At 31.3% G+C, this 20,505-nt stretch overlaps 2 protein-coding genes across 2 annotated transcripts; both read left to right on the top strand.

Moving 5' to 3' along the window:
- Nucleotides 1-774: 774 nt before the first annotated feature.
- Nucleotides 775-15,269, top strand: LOC111615264 (mono [ADP-ribose] polymerase PARP16-like). The gene is made up of 7 exons (XM_023356675.1): nucleotides 775-1,043; nucleotides 9,793-9,939; nucleotides 12,484-12,684; nucleotides 13,529-13,694; nucleotides 14,560-14,701; nucleotides 14,789-14,941; nucleotides 15,248-15,269. The coding sequence occupies exons 1-7, from the start codon at nucleotides 867-869 to the stop codon at nucleotides 15,267-15,269; spliced, it is 1,008 nt and encodes a 335-aa protein (XP_023212443.1). The 5' UTR covers nucleotides 775-866.
- Nucleotides 15,270-15,380: 111 nt separating this feature from the next.
- Nucleotides 15,381-17,047, top strand: LOC111615267 (mono [ADP-ribose] polymerase PARP16-like). The gene is made up of 3 exons (XM_023356677.1): nucleotides 15,381-15,600; nucleotides 16,466-16,607; nucleotides 16,695-17,047. Exons 1-3 carry the CDS (start codon nucleotides 15,396-15,398, stop codon nucleotides 16,822-16,824), a joined length of 477 nt encoding a protein of 158 aa, XP_023212445.1. The 5' UTR covers nucleotides 15,381-15,395; the 3' UTR covers nucleotides 16,825-17,047.
- The last annotated feature ends 3,458 nt before the right edge of the window (nucleotides 17,048-20,505 follow it).

A 20,505-nucleotide genomic window follows, 5' to 3' on the forward strand; every position in this document is an offset into this window, starting at 1 on the left:
AAATGTCTGTTATAATTTTAAAAATTATTTTAATTATTAAAAGAAGTAGTTAGTCTTAAATCAACCATTTCCGCTCTTTGGGCGCTAAGAAAAAATTTTTAGCAGTGTTCAACGTGAGTATGATTTAGAAATTCGGCCTCGCATGGGAGTCGAGTGGAAGAACAAAGCCATTCAACTCCACCTGAAAATACCTGAGACGACTGGGATTCGAACCCAGACCCACCAAAATGGTACCGATACGCTGTTGTCATTAACGCCTATGACACGCGGCATTCGCTGTTTCTTAATTTATATCGACCAGATATTCTTTATTAATTACTTAATGCGAGGTAGCAACATATTTGGGTTATACTGCCAACCAACACCCATTACAGACAGGTCAGATATTTTTACACGTCACAGTGATAGATAGGATAACCAATTTTCCATGATAAATATAGAGAAATATCTATATCTGAAGAAGAAACATAAATTTAGGATGGTTAGTATTTTTCTTGATTAAACACTTTATTTTATTTAAAATTTATCCTAAAAGTTAGGCGATGTTTAAATTAAATATAAAATCCTAAAATGTCGCAATCATACGGTACTTCGTTTCGATTGAAGTACACCGCACTGTTTCGATTGAAAATAGCTCAAACTTCACTTTTCGTCATTTTGGGAAAATTTAAATTAATATAAAAAATAAACGAATAAAAAATAAATTGGACGTCCAATATCTATTATGTGTTTTATAATAAATTTTTAATTAAATATTTTACTATTAATATAGTCTTCCGAAAGAGGGCGTTTTATCTCACGGTGTCAAGTTAGGTGATGTAAGGAAGTGTTTTCTTTTCGATAAGAAGGTGCGAAGAAAAGACTCCATGACAGAATACATAGAAGAAACAAAGAATGTGATTCAATCGGATATAAATGCATCCGATTTAAGATGGAGTTTGTTTGTTGCTGCAAGTAAGAGCTATCGTTATGATTCCGCTGTTCGTCCTTTCCCATCGGAATTCATACGTAAGACAGATAATGAAAAAGATATAAAAGCACTGGTTAGTATTTTTCAATGTAATAAAAATATTGTATGTGCGGAGTACAAAGTCTTCGTGCGTGCACTTTGTGTTTTCAATTTACAAGTCAGAATATCTGATGACAAGTTCGCAGTGCCGGCCCGAGGCAAGTTTTAGGATGGAGCGAGATCCTATTACGGCGCCCCCCTTGGTTGCCCCTAATTTATACTCTTTAATTTTCTTTACCACTGAGGCGCCCCCAAGACTTGGCGCCTGGAGCGGCTACTCCGTTCGCCCTATGGTAGGGCCGGCTCTGCAAGTTTGGTAGATTATGGATGAACATGAATCCTGTATGAAGTGGCCTTGAAATCCACGTTTAGGTACAATTGCAGATGTGAATGACGCTGTTGGGACCCTTAACCGAGCTGTAGATCATGTTTGTAGGAGTGAAAGAGTCAAAGGAACCATACCTCCGTGCGTGACCCTTGGCGAGATGTGGCCCTCGCTTCTGGGCGCAATCAGGAGTTGTGCCGTACGCTCTGCTAAGATCATCGTGTTTAACTATTTGGCCCAGGTGACCATGCTGGCTTTTCGATTTTTTTGCTCCTGTGGGCTTGCTCTATGGCTCCATTAAGGTCCAGGTGGTGGTATTTGCATGTGCAATCTTACCCATGTTTATACAGAATCTTTCAAAAGAATGCTATTGTTTTAAATTATTGTAATTATGTTAATCATTATCTGAGAATGTTGTAATATACTTTAAATGTTGGAAAACTGTCCAATTTTCACATTTTCCCATTACAATTTCTCATTCTGAGCGCCTTATGTCGCATAGCACATGTCCGACTGATACTCAAATTCTTCCTGTGCTTGATGTGACATATCTATTGTCACTCCTCCTACAGCTCCTGGAGATTACTAGTGTTGCACAATAATGATTGATTTCAAAACTGTATAACAGAAAACGTCTTCTGTTGTGGAGTTGCCATTTTTATTATTTGGTACTTCCTAGAGGTAGTAGATAACAAGTTGTTTGAAGGTCGATGGGAGATGAAACTTGGAGTCACACTATCCATTCATGTACATTGAATACTTCTCATGTAATTAACATAATTACAGTAATTTTAAAATGTTAGCATTCATTTTGGAAAACTCTGTATGTGACAATTCATTTGAATTGTTGTAAAATAGAGAATATCTGAATTCCACATTACAATAATTAAAGAATTAAAAACAGCTGTCAGAGATTGCTTTAATGGCTTTAAACTGTAAACATAGAAGAGATACAATATCTTAACATGGTAATAATTAATTTGTGTAGAAGAGAGCATACAAATAACCTTTAATAAACATGCATAGATCTTTGTAACTGCTATATACACTAAACTCAGCTTATAGTATGTACAGTTGACCCCCTATAACGCGGTAGATACATTCCACTTTATAAGAATTTCACGTTGTAGGAATCCTTAAATATATGAGTCAATCACAGCCCGGCACGTATGCAGTTTACGGACTACAGCTGTTTGAAAGGTTTTCTTCCATAAAATTAATCAATTCTAGACTAATTTGACTCAACATTTCCAAAATACGTATAATTTTTTGGGAATAATCCGTATAAACTATGCTATAAACAAAAAATTGTAGGATTACTTAGAGTGTGCACCGTTTGTCGACGCCATTGCTTAAGCTTGTTTTCGTCACGGAGCAGCGCACCAAACGGCTGGCGCGTTTTCTGATAAGTTATTTTTCTGCAAAAAATTCGTTGAACTTTGGAGGCATCATTAATCAGGTACAATAAGCACCCTGTCCATCCTCCACAGATGCCTTATTTCCTGGGCGAGTTCTGTGTACTTGCTAATTTTTTCAGTGCATGTGTTTTGTACATTGTGAGTGTTTGGAATGGCTATGTCTATAATGCATGTGATTTTATTGTGTTTTTCAATGAGTGTGACGTCTGGTCTGTTGTGGTAAATTGTTTTATCTGTGATTATGGCTCTGTCATAGTACATTTTGTGCGTGTTGTTTTCCAATAATGTCTGTGGAATGTATTTGTAGTACGATTCGTGAATGTCTACCAGTTTGTGTTTCTTTGCAAGCTCTTGGTGTAATATATTTGCTACTTGATTGTGTCTGTGTAAATAATATGTCTGTGCCAAGAGCTTGCAACCAGAAGTGATGTGTTGTATAGTTTCTGGCATGATGTGACATTTTCTGCATGTGTCATTTGTGAGTGTTGTATCTTTGAGTATGTGTTTTCTGTAGTTTTTAGTATTTATGACCTGATCCTGTATGGCAATCATGAATCCTTCTGTCTCCCCAAAGAGGTATCCCCGATCTAACCAGCTGTTTGACGCAGTTTTGTCAACAAAATCCTGGCCAGGTCATAAGGATGCCTGCCATGGAGTGCCTTTCGAGCCCACGATTGCTTGATGGTGTCTATGCTTTTTGTGTTGTGTCATGTCTGTATGATGTGAGTGTAAGTTTAATGGTGTGCTATTTGAGTCTGCTAGAGTTACTGCTTTATGCAATTGTGATGTTTCTTGTTTCCTGTAGAAAAACTCTCGCAGTGACTGTATTTGTTTGTAGTGAAGGTTAACTATGTCAATCAGGCCACGTCCGCCATCTTTACGTGGAAGGGTTAATCTTTCTGTGGCAGATTTAGGATGATGTTGTTTATGCTTAGTAAGTGTTCTTGTTTTCCTTTGGAGTTGCTCGAGATTGTGTGAGTCCAATGTATAACTCCAAAAGAGTATGTGAGTACTGGGATGACATATGTGTTTATTGTTTTAACTGTGTGTTTTGCATTTAGCTGTGTTTTGAGAATGGCATTTAACCTACTTTGGTATTCTTTAATTAATCTTTGCTTTATTTGCTTTTGCTTGTATTTGCTTTTATGTTCTGTTAGCTTGGCCTGTTGGAATCCTAAATACTTGTAGAACTCGCCCTCTTCCATGGATTCAATAACGTCTCCATTTCCAAGTGCAAAATCTTCTTTCTTCAGGATTCCTTTTTCTATGTGAAGTTTTTTGCATTTGTCTAAGCCAGTGGTTCCCAATTAGTTTTTCCTGCGTACCACTTCAAGAAAGAGCTCAAACTCGCGTACCCCTTATAGCAGAAATTCATATTAATCCATACTAATATTATAAATTCGAAGGTATTGCTGTCTGTCTTCACCTTTTCACATCTAAACTGCTGAACAGGTTTTAATAAAATTTGGCACAGAGATATGTAAGCTGTTGGAGATGGACATAGGCTACATTTTACTGCGAGAAAATATCTTACTCCCATGAGAAAACTCGATATAATGCGGGCGAAGCCATGGGTTGACAGCAAGTGATAAATAGAATGTTTTTTTTACATTTATTACCTTTAAAATACAATTCTAATACAGTAATAACGAAAATAACAAGGTTATTTAATTTTAACGTGACAAATGTGCATGATTTTCTTTTGCACAACTTTGTGAAATCTGGTTGCTTTTTGGTCAGCTTTAGTCTCGAGTCATCTTCGAGTTGAAGTCTGTGACGATGTTTAGTTTTCACGTTTGTCATGGCGAAAATCCGCTCTCGCAGAGGTATGTTGTGCAAAATGGTAGTAAATATTTTATTGCTACTTCACTGACACGATAATAATGATAATTGTACAATTTTTATTTCTTGCGTAAGAATTTAGGTATTGTCACAAATGCATTTTTTAACAATGAAATTTCGAGAATGTTTTTAGTTATAAATAAACGAATTTGTGCATTCCAAATCGTGTTGTAAATTGCCAAATTTTTGATGGTCAAACCATTATATTTTTTTTTGATTGTTTCATCTCGCATTTAAATTTAAAATCGGCCGATTTTAGATTGCCACATGTACCCCTTCATGCAATTTCGCGTACCCCGGGGGTACGTGTACCACTAATTGGGAACCACTGGTCTAAGCCAAACTCCATTTGTATGTCCTTAGTGTATGAGTGCGTGATTTGTAGGAGTTGATGAAGTTGTTTCTGTGTGGATGCATAAAGTTTTATGTCATCCATGTACGTGAGATGCGACAGCGTAGACTGTGTTGTTTTTTCATGTCTGATATTGTAGCCATAATGCGTGTTGTTTAACATGTTGGATAATGGGTTCAGGGCTAGGCAGAACCAGAGAGGACTCAAGGAATCTCCTTGAAAAATTCCTCGCCTAATGAATATTTCGTTTGTTTGTATGGAAGTGTTACTAACCCTGAGATGTAGTGTTGTTCTCCAGTGCTGCATAGTGTTTTCGAAGAATGCAATGAGTGATGGATGTATTTTGTACATGTGTAGAATATGTAGCAGCCAACTGTGTGGAACACTGTCGAATGCTTTTCTGTAGTCTATATATGCCATGTGTATGTTTCTGTGTTGTTTGTGTGCTTGCCGTAGAATGACTGAATCTATGAGTAACTGTTCTTTGCATCCCCTGTGATTTCTACGGCAACCTTTTTGTTGTTCTGTAAGAATGTCGTGTTCTTCAACATGTTTGTATATTTTGTTTGTGATACAGGATGTCAATAATTTGTAGAGTGTTGGAAGACATGTAATTGGTCTGTATTGTGTGGGGTCTGTGGTTTTGTTGTTTTTAGGTTTCATGTAGGTAATGCCCCGAGTAAGAAATTTTGGCATGTCTTGTGGATTGATGATGATGTGTGTTAGATGTTTAGCTAGTTCCTGGTGCAGTGATGTAAACTTTTTGTACCAGAAATTGTGAATGTTGTCTACACCAGGTGTCTTCCAGTTGTGTGTTCTGTTAACAGCGTAGCGAATGTCGTGTATGTTTATTTCAGCACAGGGCATACTTGGTATGTTATGCAAGTTTCTGTTCTCCTCCTTGATCCAGCCTGCATCAGCATTGTGTGTAACAGCATTGGACCAAAGAGATGACCAATAAGTTGTGAGTTCTTCTTCTGTTGGTGTGCCACTGTGCTGTGTATCAGTGTTTGTTTTGGTACTGATTTGTCTGTAGAAAAGTTTTTCATTGTTTGTGAATAATTTATTTTGTTGTTTTCGTAGTGTACATGTTTTGTATCGTTTGAGTCTACGTGCTTTGGCTGCGAGTTTTTGTTTTAGTGTATCGATGTATTCTGTAATGTGTGTGTTGTGATGTTCATGTTTTGTGTGTGTTTTGATTTTCTTGAAAATGTTTTTGAGTTGTTTCTTTAATTTGGGTGTTATGTTGTTTTTAGTGTATTGTGTCAGCCTGCCTAATTGCTGTCTAATGTCATTTATTTGTGTTTCTATTCTTCTCTGCCAGGCAGGCTTGTGATAGAATTGTGTTTTGTGTGTGTCTGTCTGTGAGTGTATTTTCAGTCCATGGTGTGTTACTACTGTGACTGCCCCAGCATAAACTAATGTATGAATGTCTGAGAGTGTAGAAATTGAATGAATGTAGTTTGGTAGTAAGTGAGTGTTTACATAATCTAGTGTTTTTCCTACTGCCTTTGACGTGTTGATTTTTGGTATTCGTGGTCTTTGTGTGGGATCTGTACCAGTATATTTAATGAGTGTTTCCTGAAATATAAGTGAGAGCGTATTAACTAATTCTATGTCTACGTTATCAGTGATGGATGGGGAAGTGCCTGCAGTATCATTAGTGGTACTTGTTGTGTGTGTGCTGTAATCAGTGCTTGTTGCTGGATTATCCTGACAGGTTACGTGATCTTCATTAATGTTAAATGTTTCTGTCTGTTGATGTATTTGATCAGCAACCTGTTGTTTGATAAGTTCAAGTGTTGTTTGTGGGATAAGGTTGTTGTGTATAATTGTTCGTTTTTGATCAACAACCCTTTGTTCGGTGACAGTGAGGTGAGGATATTGTTGTGTGAATATGTGGTGTAGTTGTTGTCTGTATGCTGTCATGTTTGTTTCGAGTCTTGTGATGGTGTAGTAAGTGCGGATGATAAACTCGTTCATTTCTGTTGTCCATTTCATCCGTTGGCGTGGTTTTCCAGCCTTTGTGGTCTGTGGATGCATTGCCACAGAAACACCAAGGCTAGGTTGATTCCTCACATCTGTTGAGGGCATTGCAGTAGCCATGCTTGGGCCGGCGCTGCTTTCGCCACCGGTAACCAAGGGAGACTGGAGCCTATTTTTCGAACGTGAGCCTCTGCCTAACCCACGAACGCGGACCTTGTTAACCCGGGCGACGTCCGAGCCGGTATCATACTTAGATCTGGTTACTACCATAATGATTATCTCCACAGAATGTGGGTGTGTGGTCACTCTTAGCTTCATTTCTCCCCATAGACCTTACTGGCATGGGTGTCCCTGCCAGGAGCTTGTGCTCCAGCCTGCATTGCTCTATGGTTCAGTAAAATTACTGGGCTCTCCCACCACGACCAGGTGGTGACCACGGGAGAGTTATTATTATTATTATTATTAAGAGGAGAATGTAATAAAACTATTATATTATGCAGTTTTAGAATGAAAGATACAACATGTCTCAATAAAATCAAATAACTGAACTGTTGAATAGATGTATATCTACAACTCTTCTAGTAACATACAAAAAATGTAGTTTATGTTCAAATATTATGTTGGAATTTGTAATATATTAGGAACTAAATAACCTAAAACTTTAATGAAAGTAGTGAAAACATTTTCATTTTTTTAAATGAAGAAAGATTCAAATTTAAGAAAACAAGACTTTATTGATAATAATTTATTATTAATAAATTTTTTTAAAAAACACTAATTGGTCTTTTTTTTTTTTTTTTTTTGAGACTTGCATATAGGGGATGGTAGAGTGGTCCCACCTCCACAATATACATCATTGGAATGCATTTATGTGCATGCAAGTACATGATTAAATTCTACATTCGGTTATGTTTATTGGATTTTGGAGTGGGGAGGACGGTAGAATGGAGGTGGCGTCATCCCCTAAAAATTAAAATTCATTGGGTATGTCTTCAAAGTTTAACCTTCTGTCTTAATTAGAAATGAATGAAATTTGAGGAAATGATACAAAGCAATCTTATTCGGATTAAAGAGACATATAATAAAGATACAAAGCAAGTTAAATAAAAACATTTAAAAATAATGTTACTTACTGTTGCTTGAAAATATAATTATTTACTTTGGTGTTGTTCCTAGACACAACAATTATAGAAAATAGATAACTAAAAAGATATACATTCAGGCATACAAACAACATATTTTTTTATCATACAGGAAATCCTCATTAATTTGAACTTGAATAGTTTGATGAAATCCCACTATTTCATAACTATTTTTGTCCCAGCCAATGATAGAGATTTACATTAAGAAATTCAATTAGTTCAAATATGACTATTATGAAATTTGAAGTGAAAATTCTGTCCAAACTGTTATATGCTTATTTTAACTTTTTTGTTTAGATTGAAGTGCCTCTATACTATAAGAAAACAATACATCAAGAACAACTGTAATCTGGTTGATATAACTTTGCTTTTACAATAACACATTTTCAGGTGTCATCTCACTCATGGACTACCCTTTTATTTCTTATCTCATAAAATGTGGCTGGTTTTTGGGATTGCAAGATTGGGCTATGAGCAGCAAAATTGAGATGTTTGTAGGGCTCTAGGCTACTAGAGTTGGTTGACTTAATACTTTTTGGGCTACATTTCGAGGAACTCTATTTAACTTTATATAAAAACCTATATGGCAACCTGTGTTGTGAGGTTCTCATTGCATATGTGCTGTTTATCTACAGTTTATGTTTATTATTATTATTATTAATTATTGAAAATAGCATTATGTATACGTAGCCATATTTTGTTTGCCTAATAAATTACATCAATTACATGACATTTTGCATATTGTATAGAAATATGAAGTATGTAAATCTTGGATATTTGAAGTTGTGATTATTTTGAGCTAACAAGGATTTCCCATATTAATTTTTCAATTAAATTTTATTAATACATATAAGGCAATTGGCATAATAATAATAATAATAATTCTTTAACCTTTTAAATGAGATTGTTTTTTACTGTTCTAAACTCTACAACCTATACTATTCATACTCATATATCTCTAACTGACATATCTGTCTTAATAATTACCCCTAAGATTTCTCTCTTTCACCTTTCTAATTTTTCTTATTATACTATTCATCTACTTGAATGTCTTCACCTCAGTTATTTTCACCACTATAATCTGTCCAATACAAAAATTAAAGATAAATATTAAAATCATAAAGACACAAATATTTTAATGGAGATAATTAATACAAAAACATTCCTTAATGCAGTTCCAAGTATTTTTAAGTTTCTGAGGCTCATCATTATGAATGAAAAGACAAAAAACTGTCCTTTCAAGCATAAAAAAAATTCAAAATTATGAATGTTTATGGTATTTTTCATCCCTGATGATGTGCTTCAGAAACTAGGAATTGTATTAAGAATTGTTTTAATATTAAATATCTTCATTGGAGTAGTGTTAAAAACAAATTATTTTGAGATAGATATAATTTTATTATAATTACAGAAATAAATTTAATGTTTATTATAATAAATTTACAAAACTGCTTAGAAATTTTGATATTTGGAAAAATTTTCATTGGACTTAAAACAAAATTCCTCAAAATAAATATATTATCCTGTGAAATGTCATATAACTTATTAACTCTAACAATTTATAAAATTTACCAAAAAATTTATTTTCAAAGTTATTTTCAAGCTGTGAAGAAAAAATTTTATATTTGAAAATTAAATGTTTTTAAAAATAATTTATATTTATTAAAATAGATATTGTATATAAAAATATTTTAAATTTTATTTTATTTTTTTTTTAGAGACTGACAATTGAGGATGTAATTCCATTCCAGTTATTTCTTAAAGATGATTTCTGTTTAAAAGATATGTCTGCAGCCTCAGTTAAATTATTGCATTGGGTGTTGTTATCTGACTCAGTCATTTTGCAGTCGATGCCAAAGCAAGAGGTATTTGTTGTTATTATTATTTAAATTTTCCAGAATGTTTTTTTTAAATTACCTTATTACTTCAAATTTAAGCTGCACTTTTTATTCCAATACAGTCGACCCCCCTATAACACGGGTTCCTATAGTTCAGATTCCTATATCATGGCGAAAACATTGTGACAGTATTCGTACAAACATGCTAAAAAACTCCTATAATTTGGTAAAACGTCATTGCCGGCTTGTGTCGCAACAGGATTGCACAAACCGTTGAGTTTAAACGAGCAGCGGACCTACCAAAAACCATTTATTATTTAACATCCATAAAAATTATATTTATATTAATGATGTCTCTAAACTTCAGCAAATTTTTCGCAAAAAAAATAATTTATCAGGAAGCACGCGAGCGCCATTCAATGACAGTGGTCACACTCGGTAAGTAATCCTACAATTTTTTTGTTTATAGCATAGTTTATATGGATTATTCCCAAAAAATTATACGTATTTTGGAAATGTTGAGTCGAATTAGTCTAGAATCGATTAATTTTATGGAAGAAAACCTTTCAAACAGCCATAGTCCATAAACTACATATGTGCCGGGCTGTGGTTGGCTGGACTCCTAGAAGCTGAATTCATAAAAACAGGAATGTATCTACCGTGTTATAGGGGGATCGACTGTGTTTAAGACAAAATTAGGTTTGCGGCTTAAATTCAAAGCAAATATTACCAATCAATCAGTCTTTATTTTCAAAAAAGGAAATTATCCCTGTTGCAGGGGGTTGTACATAATTTAGAAGTTTAAAATATCAGAACAGTTAACAGGTTAGCAAATTTATACAATTATTATGCAAAAAGTTTCGTGTCAACCTGTTATTGACATAAACAAAAAAACAGTTTTAGTAAAAGTAGCTATGCAGAGATACTTACAATATTAGTACACTTTGAATTTGTTATCTTAGATTTTCAGTGTTTTTACAATCTTGATGAAGTACAGTAACAAGAAATTATACAGTAAAAGAGAAAAACAAATTAAAATTTAAGTACTGGATACAAAAAGTCACAAATTACTGTAATGCTGTCTATAACTGCCAATGGAAACAAATTGTCACCTTAAAATAACATAACAGAAAAACTATCCAAGGAGAATTTTCCTAAGGGCATTATAATTTGAATACAAAAGAATGCATGGATGACAACAGAATTGATGAAAGATTGGTTAGAAAATGTTTGGGAGAAGAGACCTGGTGCTCTTTTAAAATACAAAGCATGCTAGTAATGGATGTATTTCAGGGACATTTAACTAGTGACATTAAACTTAAAGTAAAAACAAAAAACTGTGATCTGGTAATATTATCAGCAGGTATGATTAGTCAACTTGATTTGTCTGTTATCAAACCCATTAAAGATAGAATGAGAACCCATTATGAAGCATGATTAATTAAATTGAGAAGATCATTCTTTGACACCAACTGGTAAAATAAAACAAGCATCATCTTCTACAATAGTTCAGTGGGTTTTGCAGTCTTGAAAAGATATCCCTAAAGAAATTATCAAAAAATCTTTTTTAAAATGTTGCATTACTAATGATTTAAATGGCACTGAAGATGATGTGCTCTGGAATAGTGAAGATGAGAATTCAAATTCTGAAAGTGAAAATATTGAAAGTATATCTGAAGATTTTCATTAAATTAGGTAGCTTATTATATTTATATTAGTACCTATTTAAGTAAATAAAATTGTTACTTATTTTTTCCAATTTTAAACTCCTACTAATGCTCATATTTGAAGTAATATATTATATTACAGTAACATTTCAGAATTTGAAGTTCAAAAAGATTGGAAATTTTTGCTTATACAAATAGCTATTATTCAGATGGTTGTAATGGTTGAATATTTCAGTTTGCCATTTAATTACTCTCCTTCTTGATCTATAATCTGAGGCACAACTATTATTTTTTACATAAAAGATATGTTGTTTTGTATATAAATCTGTGGGCTAACCAGTGTCAAAATCTTACTAGGATTATATTATAGGAATTTACAGTGTTTTCATTTCAGTTGTAATTTTTAATGGCTGTAATCCACATATGTTTGTTCTTGTTTAAGTGACTGGTTAATTCTGATATGATAGTTCTGATTGCTGCCATATGATTAATGTAATATTCTACATCTGTACATCTGTAGACTTATGTGAACTGCTTTTTTTATTGATGAAACGTGTTTCTGTGGTAGTCATATTCAAATCAATTTTCCTTAGAACAAGCTTTAAATTTTAATGATTATGTAATTAACCATTAAATTTATCAATATAATAATTTTTGAGTTTCACTTCAGTAACATTTAAAAAAAATAAAATACTTTCAATGTTCTGGCTTGGCATAAAATTGATGGATTTCTGTTATTATTATTTTTGATAGTTACAGTTAATCTTCTAATAATGTGTGTAACCATTAAGTGGTTAATAATAATAATAATAATAATAATAATAATTTGTATTTAATGTTGAAAAAAATTCTTTACAAAAGAATTGAAAATATCTAATTACATTTTTAATTTATTTTTTTATAGTTTGAAACTATTCAGAAAATAACTGGTCAGTCATCATTAACTCCTTCCCCAAGTCATATATTTAAAGTTAATTGCAAGCTTGGAGCTCAACAGTTTCAGCAAAACTGTATAGGAAAAAAGACATTTTTTGCATTTCATGGTTCTAGCTTACAAAATTTTCATTCTATTTTGAATAATGGTTTAATTGCTCATTTGAATAAAGTGAGTTAATTTTGATGTTTTAAGATTTATTATTTTTGCTACTTAGAAATTGAAATTCTTGCAGGAAATCTACTGTTATGTTTATTAATTTACAAGAACATGAAATAGAACTTTTATTTTTATATAAAATTTATTTTTCATTATGTTAATGAATTAAGCAAATATCACTTAATAAAATGTAAACTGTTATTTCTTCTTAAGTATGTTTTATTTAATTTATTCCTATAAGATAAAACCAGATGATCTGAATTATCAGGCTATAATAAGACTAAGTTAATTAAGTTATTATTATTATTATTTTATTATAGCCAATAATTCAGCAGATTGTCTAGTTTTTATTAAAGTAATCAGGTTAGTGGAGGAATTTATATATATAAATAGTATAAAATACTGCCACTTAAAACTGGTTATATTTGAATTAATAACACTGAAACCTATAATCCAGTTGCTTTTTTATAAAAAGTGCAAATGTTTAAATATAACAATATATATAAGACCACCCACAATAACACTGCTATTAATTTTCGTGATGTTAACTCCTTTCCCACAGCATGGAGGTCTTTTTTTTTTTTTAACTATAAATTTTACTATCCTTCCCTTCTCTTGTCTTATGTCAGCTCCCCTCTGCACTTGTGTTCAACAATCCTATTGTTTCAGCAGTTGGGATCAGTTTGCCTGATGATGCCCGTTCAACATGGGCAAAAACATTTGCACTTTTTTATAAAAAACAGCTGAATTATAGGTTTTAGTGTTAATATAAATAATATATATAAGATGTAAACAATTGTTTTTCAATAAAATATGTATGTTGTTTTGTGTAAAATTTAATATTTTTATTGGACAGAATGGATTATATGGAAAGGGAACTTATTTATCCAGTGAACTTAGTGTTTCTCTCATTTACAGTCCAATGGGTAATAGTTGGAGACATAGTATATTTGGATCACAGTTAAGTTGTGTAGCACTTTGTGAAATAATTGATCATCCAGATGTTAAATGCAAGGGTAAAGGTTGGTAAATATATATATTTACATTAAAAATTGTAATTTATTATTGAATAATACTAAATAAGTAATTTTAATAGAAAAAAATAAGTACTGGGTGATTCAAAAGTCACAGAAATTTTTAAAAATTAATAACTCACAAACTATTTACAGTAAGATGATGCAGTTTTCACAGAAATGCTTAGAAAGAAGTGGGATTTTTTTAGGTTTAATAAAAATTTTAGTTTATATGTTATATAAACTATATATTTAGTTTTTCACAAATTTATTTTTTCATTTAATAAAAGATTTATATTAAGTATTAATGTTTAGTATTTAAATCATTAATATGATTGTTATTTTATAGACAAGTTTTGGTGAGTTAGAGGAAATCCTTGTTAGTTTGAAAAATGGTTTAAAAAATCATATTATTTCTCACAAACTTTTACTGTTTCTTTAAAGTATAATTATTGGCTTTCAAAATATATCACTTTAAATTGCTTTGTTACAGATTGATCTACTAAGAATTATTTTCTTTGTTGTTTGAGAAATTTTTTAAACCTCTGCAATTATTTCTGCAATAATATGATGGAACAATTCTATACAAAAATACATAAATAAAACAAAATTTGTTTTATTAAAAATGGATCAAAAGAAAAGCAATGAAATTTGTTGACCCCCAAAACAAAAACAAATGTCCAATGTACAGTATAGTCATCAAGTAACAAAAGCACATGTAGTTTTTGAACCCAAAGTTATTTGATGTTTTCTTAAGGTAACTTGAGCATCACTTGGTACATCAGCTAGTAATAAAAAATGTTAAAAAATTTAAATAAAGAATGAATTTATTTTACAATTATAATAAAATTTTTGCAATTACTTTTAATTTTAGGAACATATGGAAATTGTCAACAATCTTCACCAGATAGTCTAGCAGGTGACATTCCTGATAAATATTATCTTGTACAGAATAATGACCTGGTACGCATACGTTATCTTCTTGTATATAGTAACAGTTCTAGGAGTGAAAACAGGCAAGACTTTTTTCATTTAAATATCATTTTTTTAGTAAATATATAGTTAATTTAAATTCATATTGTTTTGTTTATATTATTATTTAGGATTAGAGTTCCTAAATGGTGGTGGAAGTATCGTTTCACTATTCTGATGCTAAGTTATGTTGTTATTTTAATAGGAATTAGTCTGTCATCATCCAGAGCATTGCAGCAATTTTTATGGAAAGCAGATTGTCTAGTTTTTATTAAAGTAATCAGGTTAGTGGAGGAATTTATATATATAAATAGTATAAAATACTGCCACTTAAAACTGGTTATATTTGAATTAATAACACTGAAACCTATAATCCAGTTGCTTTTTTATAAAAAGTGCAAATGTTTAAATATAACAATATATATAAGACCACCCACAATAACACTGCTATTAATTTTCGTGATGTTAACTCCTTTCCCACAGCATGGAGGTCTTTTTTTTTTTTTAACTATAAATTTTACTATCCTTCCCTTCTCTTGTCTTATGTCAGCTCCCCTCTGCACTTGTGTTCAACAATCCTATTGTTTCAGCAGTTGGGATCAGTTTGCCTGATGATGCCCGTTCAACATGGGCAAAAACATTTGCACTTTTTTATAAAAAACAGCTGAATTATAGGTTTTAGTGTTAATATAAATAATATATATAAGATGTAAACAATTGTTTTTCAATAAAATATGTATGTTGTTTTGTGTAAAATTTAATATTTTTATTGGACAGAATGGATTATATGGAAAGGGAACTTATTTATCCAGTGAACTTAGTGTTTCTCTCATTTACAGTCCAATGGGTAATAGTTGGAGACATAGTATATTTGGATCACAGTTAAGTTGTGTAGCACTTTGTGAAATAATTGATCATCCAGATGTTAAATGCAAGGGTAAAGGTTGGTAAATATATATATTTACATTAAAAATTGTAATTTATTATTGAATAATACTAAATAAGTAATTTTAATAGAAAAAAATAAGTACTGGGTGATTCAAAAGTCACAGAAATTTTTAAAAATTAATAACTCACAAACTATTTACAGTAAGATGATGCAGTTTTCACAGAAATGCTTAGAAAGAAGTGGGATTTTTTTAGGTTTAATAAAAATTTTAGTTTATATGTTATATAAACTATATATTTAGTTTTTCACAAATTTATTTTTTCATTTAATAAAAGATTTATATTAAGTATTAATGTTTAGTATTTAAATCATTAATATGATTGTTATTTTATAGACAAGTTTTGGTGAGTTAGAGGAAATCCTTGTTAGTTTGAAAAATGGTTTAAAAAATCATATTATTTCTCACAAACTTTTACTGTTTCTTTAAAGTATAATTATTGGCTTTCAAAATATATCACTTTAAATTGCTTTGTTACAGATTGATCTACTAAGAATTATTTTCTTTGTTGTTTGAGAAATTTTTTAAACCTCTGCAATTATTTCTGCAATAATATGATGGAACAATTCTATACAAAAATACATAAATAAAACAAAATTTGTTTTATTAAAAATGGATCAAAAGAAAAGCAATGAAATTTGTTGACCCCCAAAACAAAAACAAATGTCCAATGTACAGTATAGTCATCAAGTAACAAAAGCACATGTAGTTTTTGAACCCAAAGTTATTTGATGTTTTCTTAAGGTAACTTGAGCATCACTTGGTACATCAGCTAGTAATAAAAAATGTTAAAAAATTTAAATAAAGAATGAATTTATTTTACAATTATAATAAAATTTTTGCAATTACTTTTAATTTTAGGAACATATGGAAATTGTCAACAATCTTCACCAGATAGTCTAGCAGGTGACATTCCTGATAAATATTATCTTGTACAGAATAATGACCTGGTACGCATACGTTATCTTCTTGTATATAGTAACAGTTCTAGGAGTGAAAACAGGCAAGACTTTTTTCATTTAAATATCATTTTTTTAGTAAATATATAGTTAATTTAAATTCATATTGTTTTGTTTATATTATTATTTAGGATTAGAGTTCCTAAATGGTGGTGGAAGTATCGTTTCACTATTCTGATGCTAAGTTATGTTGTTATTTTAATAGGAATTAGTCTGTCATCATCCAGAGCATTGCAGCAATTTTTATGGAAACATTTTTAATAGCTTATAAATATAATATGCAGTCTTCCAATTGTGCCTCTTGAATATATTTTTATTATTGAATTATATATAAATAATTTTTATATAGATTTAAAAAAATAAGAAAAATGTGTAAGAATATTTAATTATTTTTGCTGCAATTTTTACAAAAATTGCTTTGCCGATTATATAAATGTTTGTTAAAAATTAGCTATTAAAAGTCACAATAAAAATCAGTATTACATTTTTATAATTTTTTTTTTTATATAAAATTAAGGAATTACAGTAGAGCGTCAATTATCCGAAAGAATTCCAGTTGGCAAATTTAAATTTTCGCCAGTGCTGTGACGCTGCAATCTTTGGCTATGTCTTGGGCTACTCAAATATTTTATGTTTTTGATACTAAATTAACTTCTGAAGTATAATTTTTTATTGTTTTTATATTTTTCAATATATTTATTTTGTTTGTACAAAATAAAAAAATAATTTTTAACGATACAATAGTCTTTGTTAGGCTTAACATCGACGAAAATTCAACACNCATGAGAATTTCATCATTTTCAGGGCATAACCTATTTTTTGCCGGCTCATAAATGTTACCTCCAGTGCTGAAAATTTTTTCACTTTCAATGGAAGATGCTGGGGCACTTAAATATTTCATAACTATTTTGCTCAAATTAGGAAAAAGTTCTTCTGAACTTTTCCACCACAAAAATATGTCATTATGTTCTTGTTTAAGAAGTAAATGTAAATATGTTTCTAATTCTTGATCGAAACGTTTGTTCGTCTCTTTCGTTTTTTTTTCTTTCTTTTTAAAAACATGCTATTCTTCATTCTTTTGTTTACCAGAAGCTAATTCATCAAATAAATCAGAAAAACTTAGAGATTCACCTCCATCTTGATCACCTCCAGAAGTAGAAGCTTCAGAATTTAATTCTTATTGAGATTTCCTCTACCATATCCTGTTTTTGAAATTTCATTTTGAATCTAATAAAAATTACAAGCATAAAGACTTGTTTTCTATATATGCTGAAAATTTTTTATTGGATTTTCTAGTTCTTCTGTTGTTATTAATGCCACTAAAGAAACTACTGACCTTTGCTTTTGATAAGAGTAATTTCAGAGTCTCTATTGTGGTAATTATTGAAGATGAAGTGGCTTCTCATTTGCTGGCTTTCCACAGTAATTTCTTTGAATGGTTTTACAAAACAATTTTTTCAACGAGAGCCCACTGATATGGGCTCAACATAGGAATTTTATTATCTATAGCATATGTGACAAGGGCCTTTTGCTGTTCCAACATATAGTATGTAGAATTCCAGTGAGTAGTAACATCTTGAATTAATTTGTGTTTCTGCAAACCTAACTTTTCTTGCAAATTTTCCAATTTGATTACAGCTACAGCAGAATGATTAAAATGTGTGATAATATTTCTATTAACTGTGATTATAGTTTTCACATCTTGTTCAGAAAATATGCATTCGTTTAGTGTCAGCTGCAGCATATGTATAAAGCATGATAATGCTTCTAAGTTGCAATTCCTAATTCCAGCTACCAGATTTGCTGCAGAATCTCTTAGTACTAAGAATATCTTATCACTTGTCAACTTATACTGTTCAAGAACAATTTTTAACTGTTCACTGATTCGTGTAGCTGTGTGGGAACCTTCAAAGGAAACAATTTGCAAAACATCTCTTTTTTGCTGAAAATCATCATTCAATCAGTGGGCTGTTACACTTAAAAAAAAAGAATTGTTTGTAGTTGCTGTCCAAATATCAGCAGTTAAAGAAATATACTTTGTTTCTGTTAAACACAAAGACTTCAACTTTTTAAACAATGTTGAAGTTTCCATGCGTCAACAATTAAGTGTTGAGATTTATTTTAGAAACAAAGGAAGAGATTGTTGATTTTGCGAGGATATTCAATTGTCTCTTGTTTACCTGACTCCAGGGAGATGGAAATACCAGGTGGAGAAAAATGGGTTTTTTTCCTCATTATAATTAACTATAATTAACTCCAGGATCTCACACTATTAATGCAATAAATTATTAACACTAATCGGCCGATTAATCGGTATCGGCTGATAATGCATGGCCGATTAATCGGTAAACAGCCATTTTGCTTATCGGTGCATCCTTACTAATAATAATAATTGATTGATACCATTAAGTGGTGAAAATAAAGATGATTACATTTTGTGAAAATTGGCTTGACAATTTCTAACATTGAAAGATTTATTAACATATAATTCATTCAGCATATAATTGGAGTGAGAAATTCCAGCAATTTAAAATTGTACTGTGCTGTGAATAAATAATGATTAACATGATTAATATTTAAAGCATTTGTTAGGACTAATAACAAATATCCATTGCCTCTTTTCCACATTATAGACCTTGACTGATAATAGTTGACTGATAATATGAAAGACAACTTAAAATTGCCTGTTTGAAGACAATGATAGCAATAACCAAAATTTTGATTACAAAAGCAATAAAAAAAACTACTGTCATCAACAACTTATATTGATGTTTGCTCAGATATGATTGCAATGCATCCAACAATGTATGAAGCATAAGCAAAATGAAGGAAGTATTATGATTTTAAAAGATGTCACTTTAATGAGAGGCCTCAAAGTTAAGGTTATCATTCAGAAGTATAGCAGCAATATTCCTCCAGATGTACTTATCTGACCATCGTGTCTTTCTCATGGATCAAGCACCAGTTTGATTACAAAAAAGTGGATATGATAAGATAATGCTTCAATATACAGGGTGGGCCAACGAAAACGAAACGGCAGAGTTATCGTGTTCGTCCAAGCAAATAGCTCGGACAGATCAATTTTATTCTCAAGGGGGATATCTTCAACAATAAAGTTTTTGCGATTCTGAATACAACAGGCAACAAAAATTTTAAAAACTCGTTCATTTTTTATTAACTAAACAAACATTTATTTCAAATAAAGTAACATAAGAAAAAGTTATCAAGTATTCAATACATGTTCGAATTGAGCACCACATCTCCGTAGATTCATTTCTTACTGGACGTTNTTTTTATTAACTAAACAAACATTTATTTCAAATAAAGTAACATAAGAAAAAGTTATCAAGTATTCAATACATGTTCGAATTGAGCACCACATCTCCGTAGATTCATTTCTTACTGGACGTTTACGTCCTGGGTCGCATCTTTTGTTAGCCACAGAACCCGTTAACTGAAACTTTTGAACCAACTCCTACATAATTTAGAAGTTTAAAATATCAGAACTAAAATACTGCCACTTAAAACTGGTTATATTTGAATTAATAACACTAAAACCTATATTCCAGTTGTTTTTATTAAATAATGCAAATGTTTTCACCAGTGATGAATGGGCATCAACAACAAATTGATCCACAACTGCTGAAACGACGGGGGATTGCCGAACATATGTGCAGAGGGGAGGTGAAGTAAGATGAGAGAAAGGAGAGGATAATAAGATTTATATAACATGGAAATATATAAGGCCACCCACAATAACACCGTTATTAATTTTTGCAATGTTGACTCCTTTCCCACAGCATGGAAGTCTTTACTTTGAACTATAAATCTTACTATCTTCCCCTTTTCTCTTGTCTTATGTCACCTCCCCTCTCTGCACACGTGTTTGGCAATCCCCCGTCATTTCAGCAGTTGGGGATCAGTTTGCCTGATGACGCCTAT

The sequence above is a fragment of the Centruroides sculpturatus genome, unplaced genomic scaffold, assembly GCF_000671375.1.
Source record: "Centruroides sculpturatus isolate CEXI.00-Female unplaced genomic scaffold, Cexi_2.0 scaffold2304, whole genome shotgun sequence".
Lineage (NCBI taxonomy): Eukaryota > Metazoa > Arthropoda > Arachnida > Scorpiones > Buthidae > Centruroides > Centruroides sculpturatus.

Excerpts from the sequence above, each read along its gene's own strand:
- LOC111615264 (XM_023356675.1), top strand. The coding sequence starts at position 867 with ATGACAGAATACATAGAAGAAACAAAGAATGTGATTCAATCGGATATA. Across the intron at positions 9,940-12,483 it reads AGTCGATGCCAAAGCAAGAG|TTTGAAACTATTCAGAAAAT; the intron begins GTATTTGTTGTT and ends ATTTTTTTATAG. Across the intron at positions 14,942-15,247 it reads GTTTTTATTAAAGTAATCAG|CAGTTGGGATCAGTTTGCCT; the intron begins GTTAGTGGAGGA and ends CTATTGTTTCAG.
- LOC111615267 (XM_023356677.1), top strand. The coding sequence starts at position 15,396 with ATGTTGTTTTGTGTAAAATTTAATATTTTTATTGGACAGAATGGATTA. Across the intron at positions 15,601-16,465 it reads TGTTAAATGCAAGGGTAAAG|GAACATATGGAAATTGTCAA; the intron begins GTTGGTAAATAT and ends TTTTAATTTTAG. Across the intron at positions 16,608-16,694 it reads AGTTCTAGGAGTGAAAACAG|GATTAGAGTTCCTAAATGGT; the intron begins GCAAGACTTTTT and ends ATTATTATTTAG.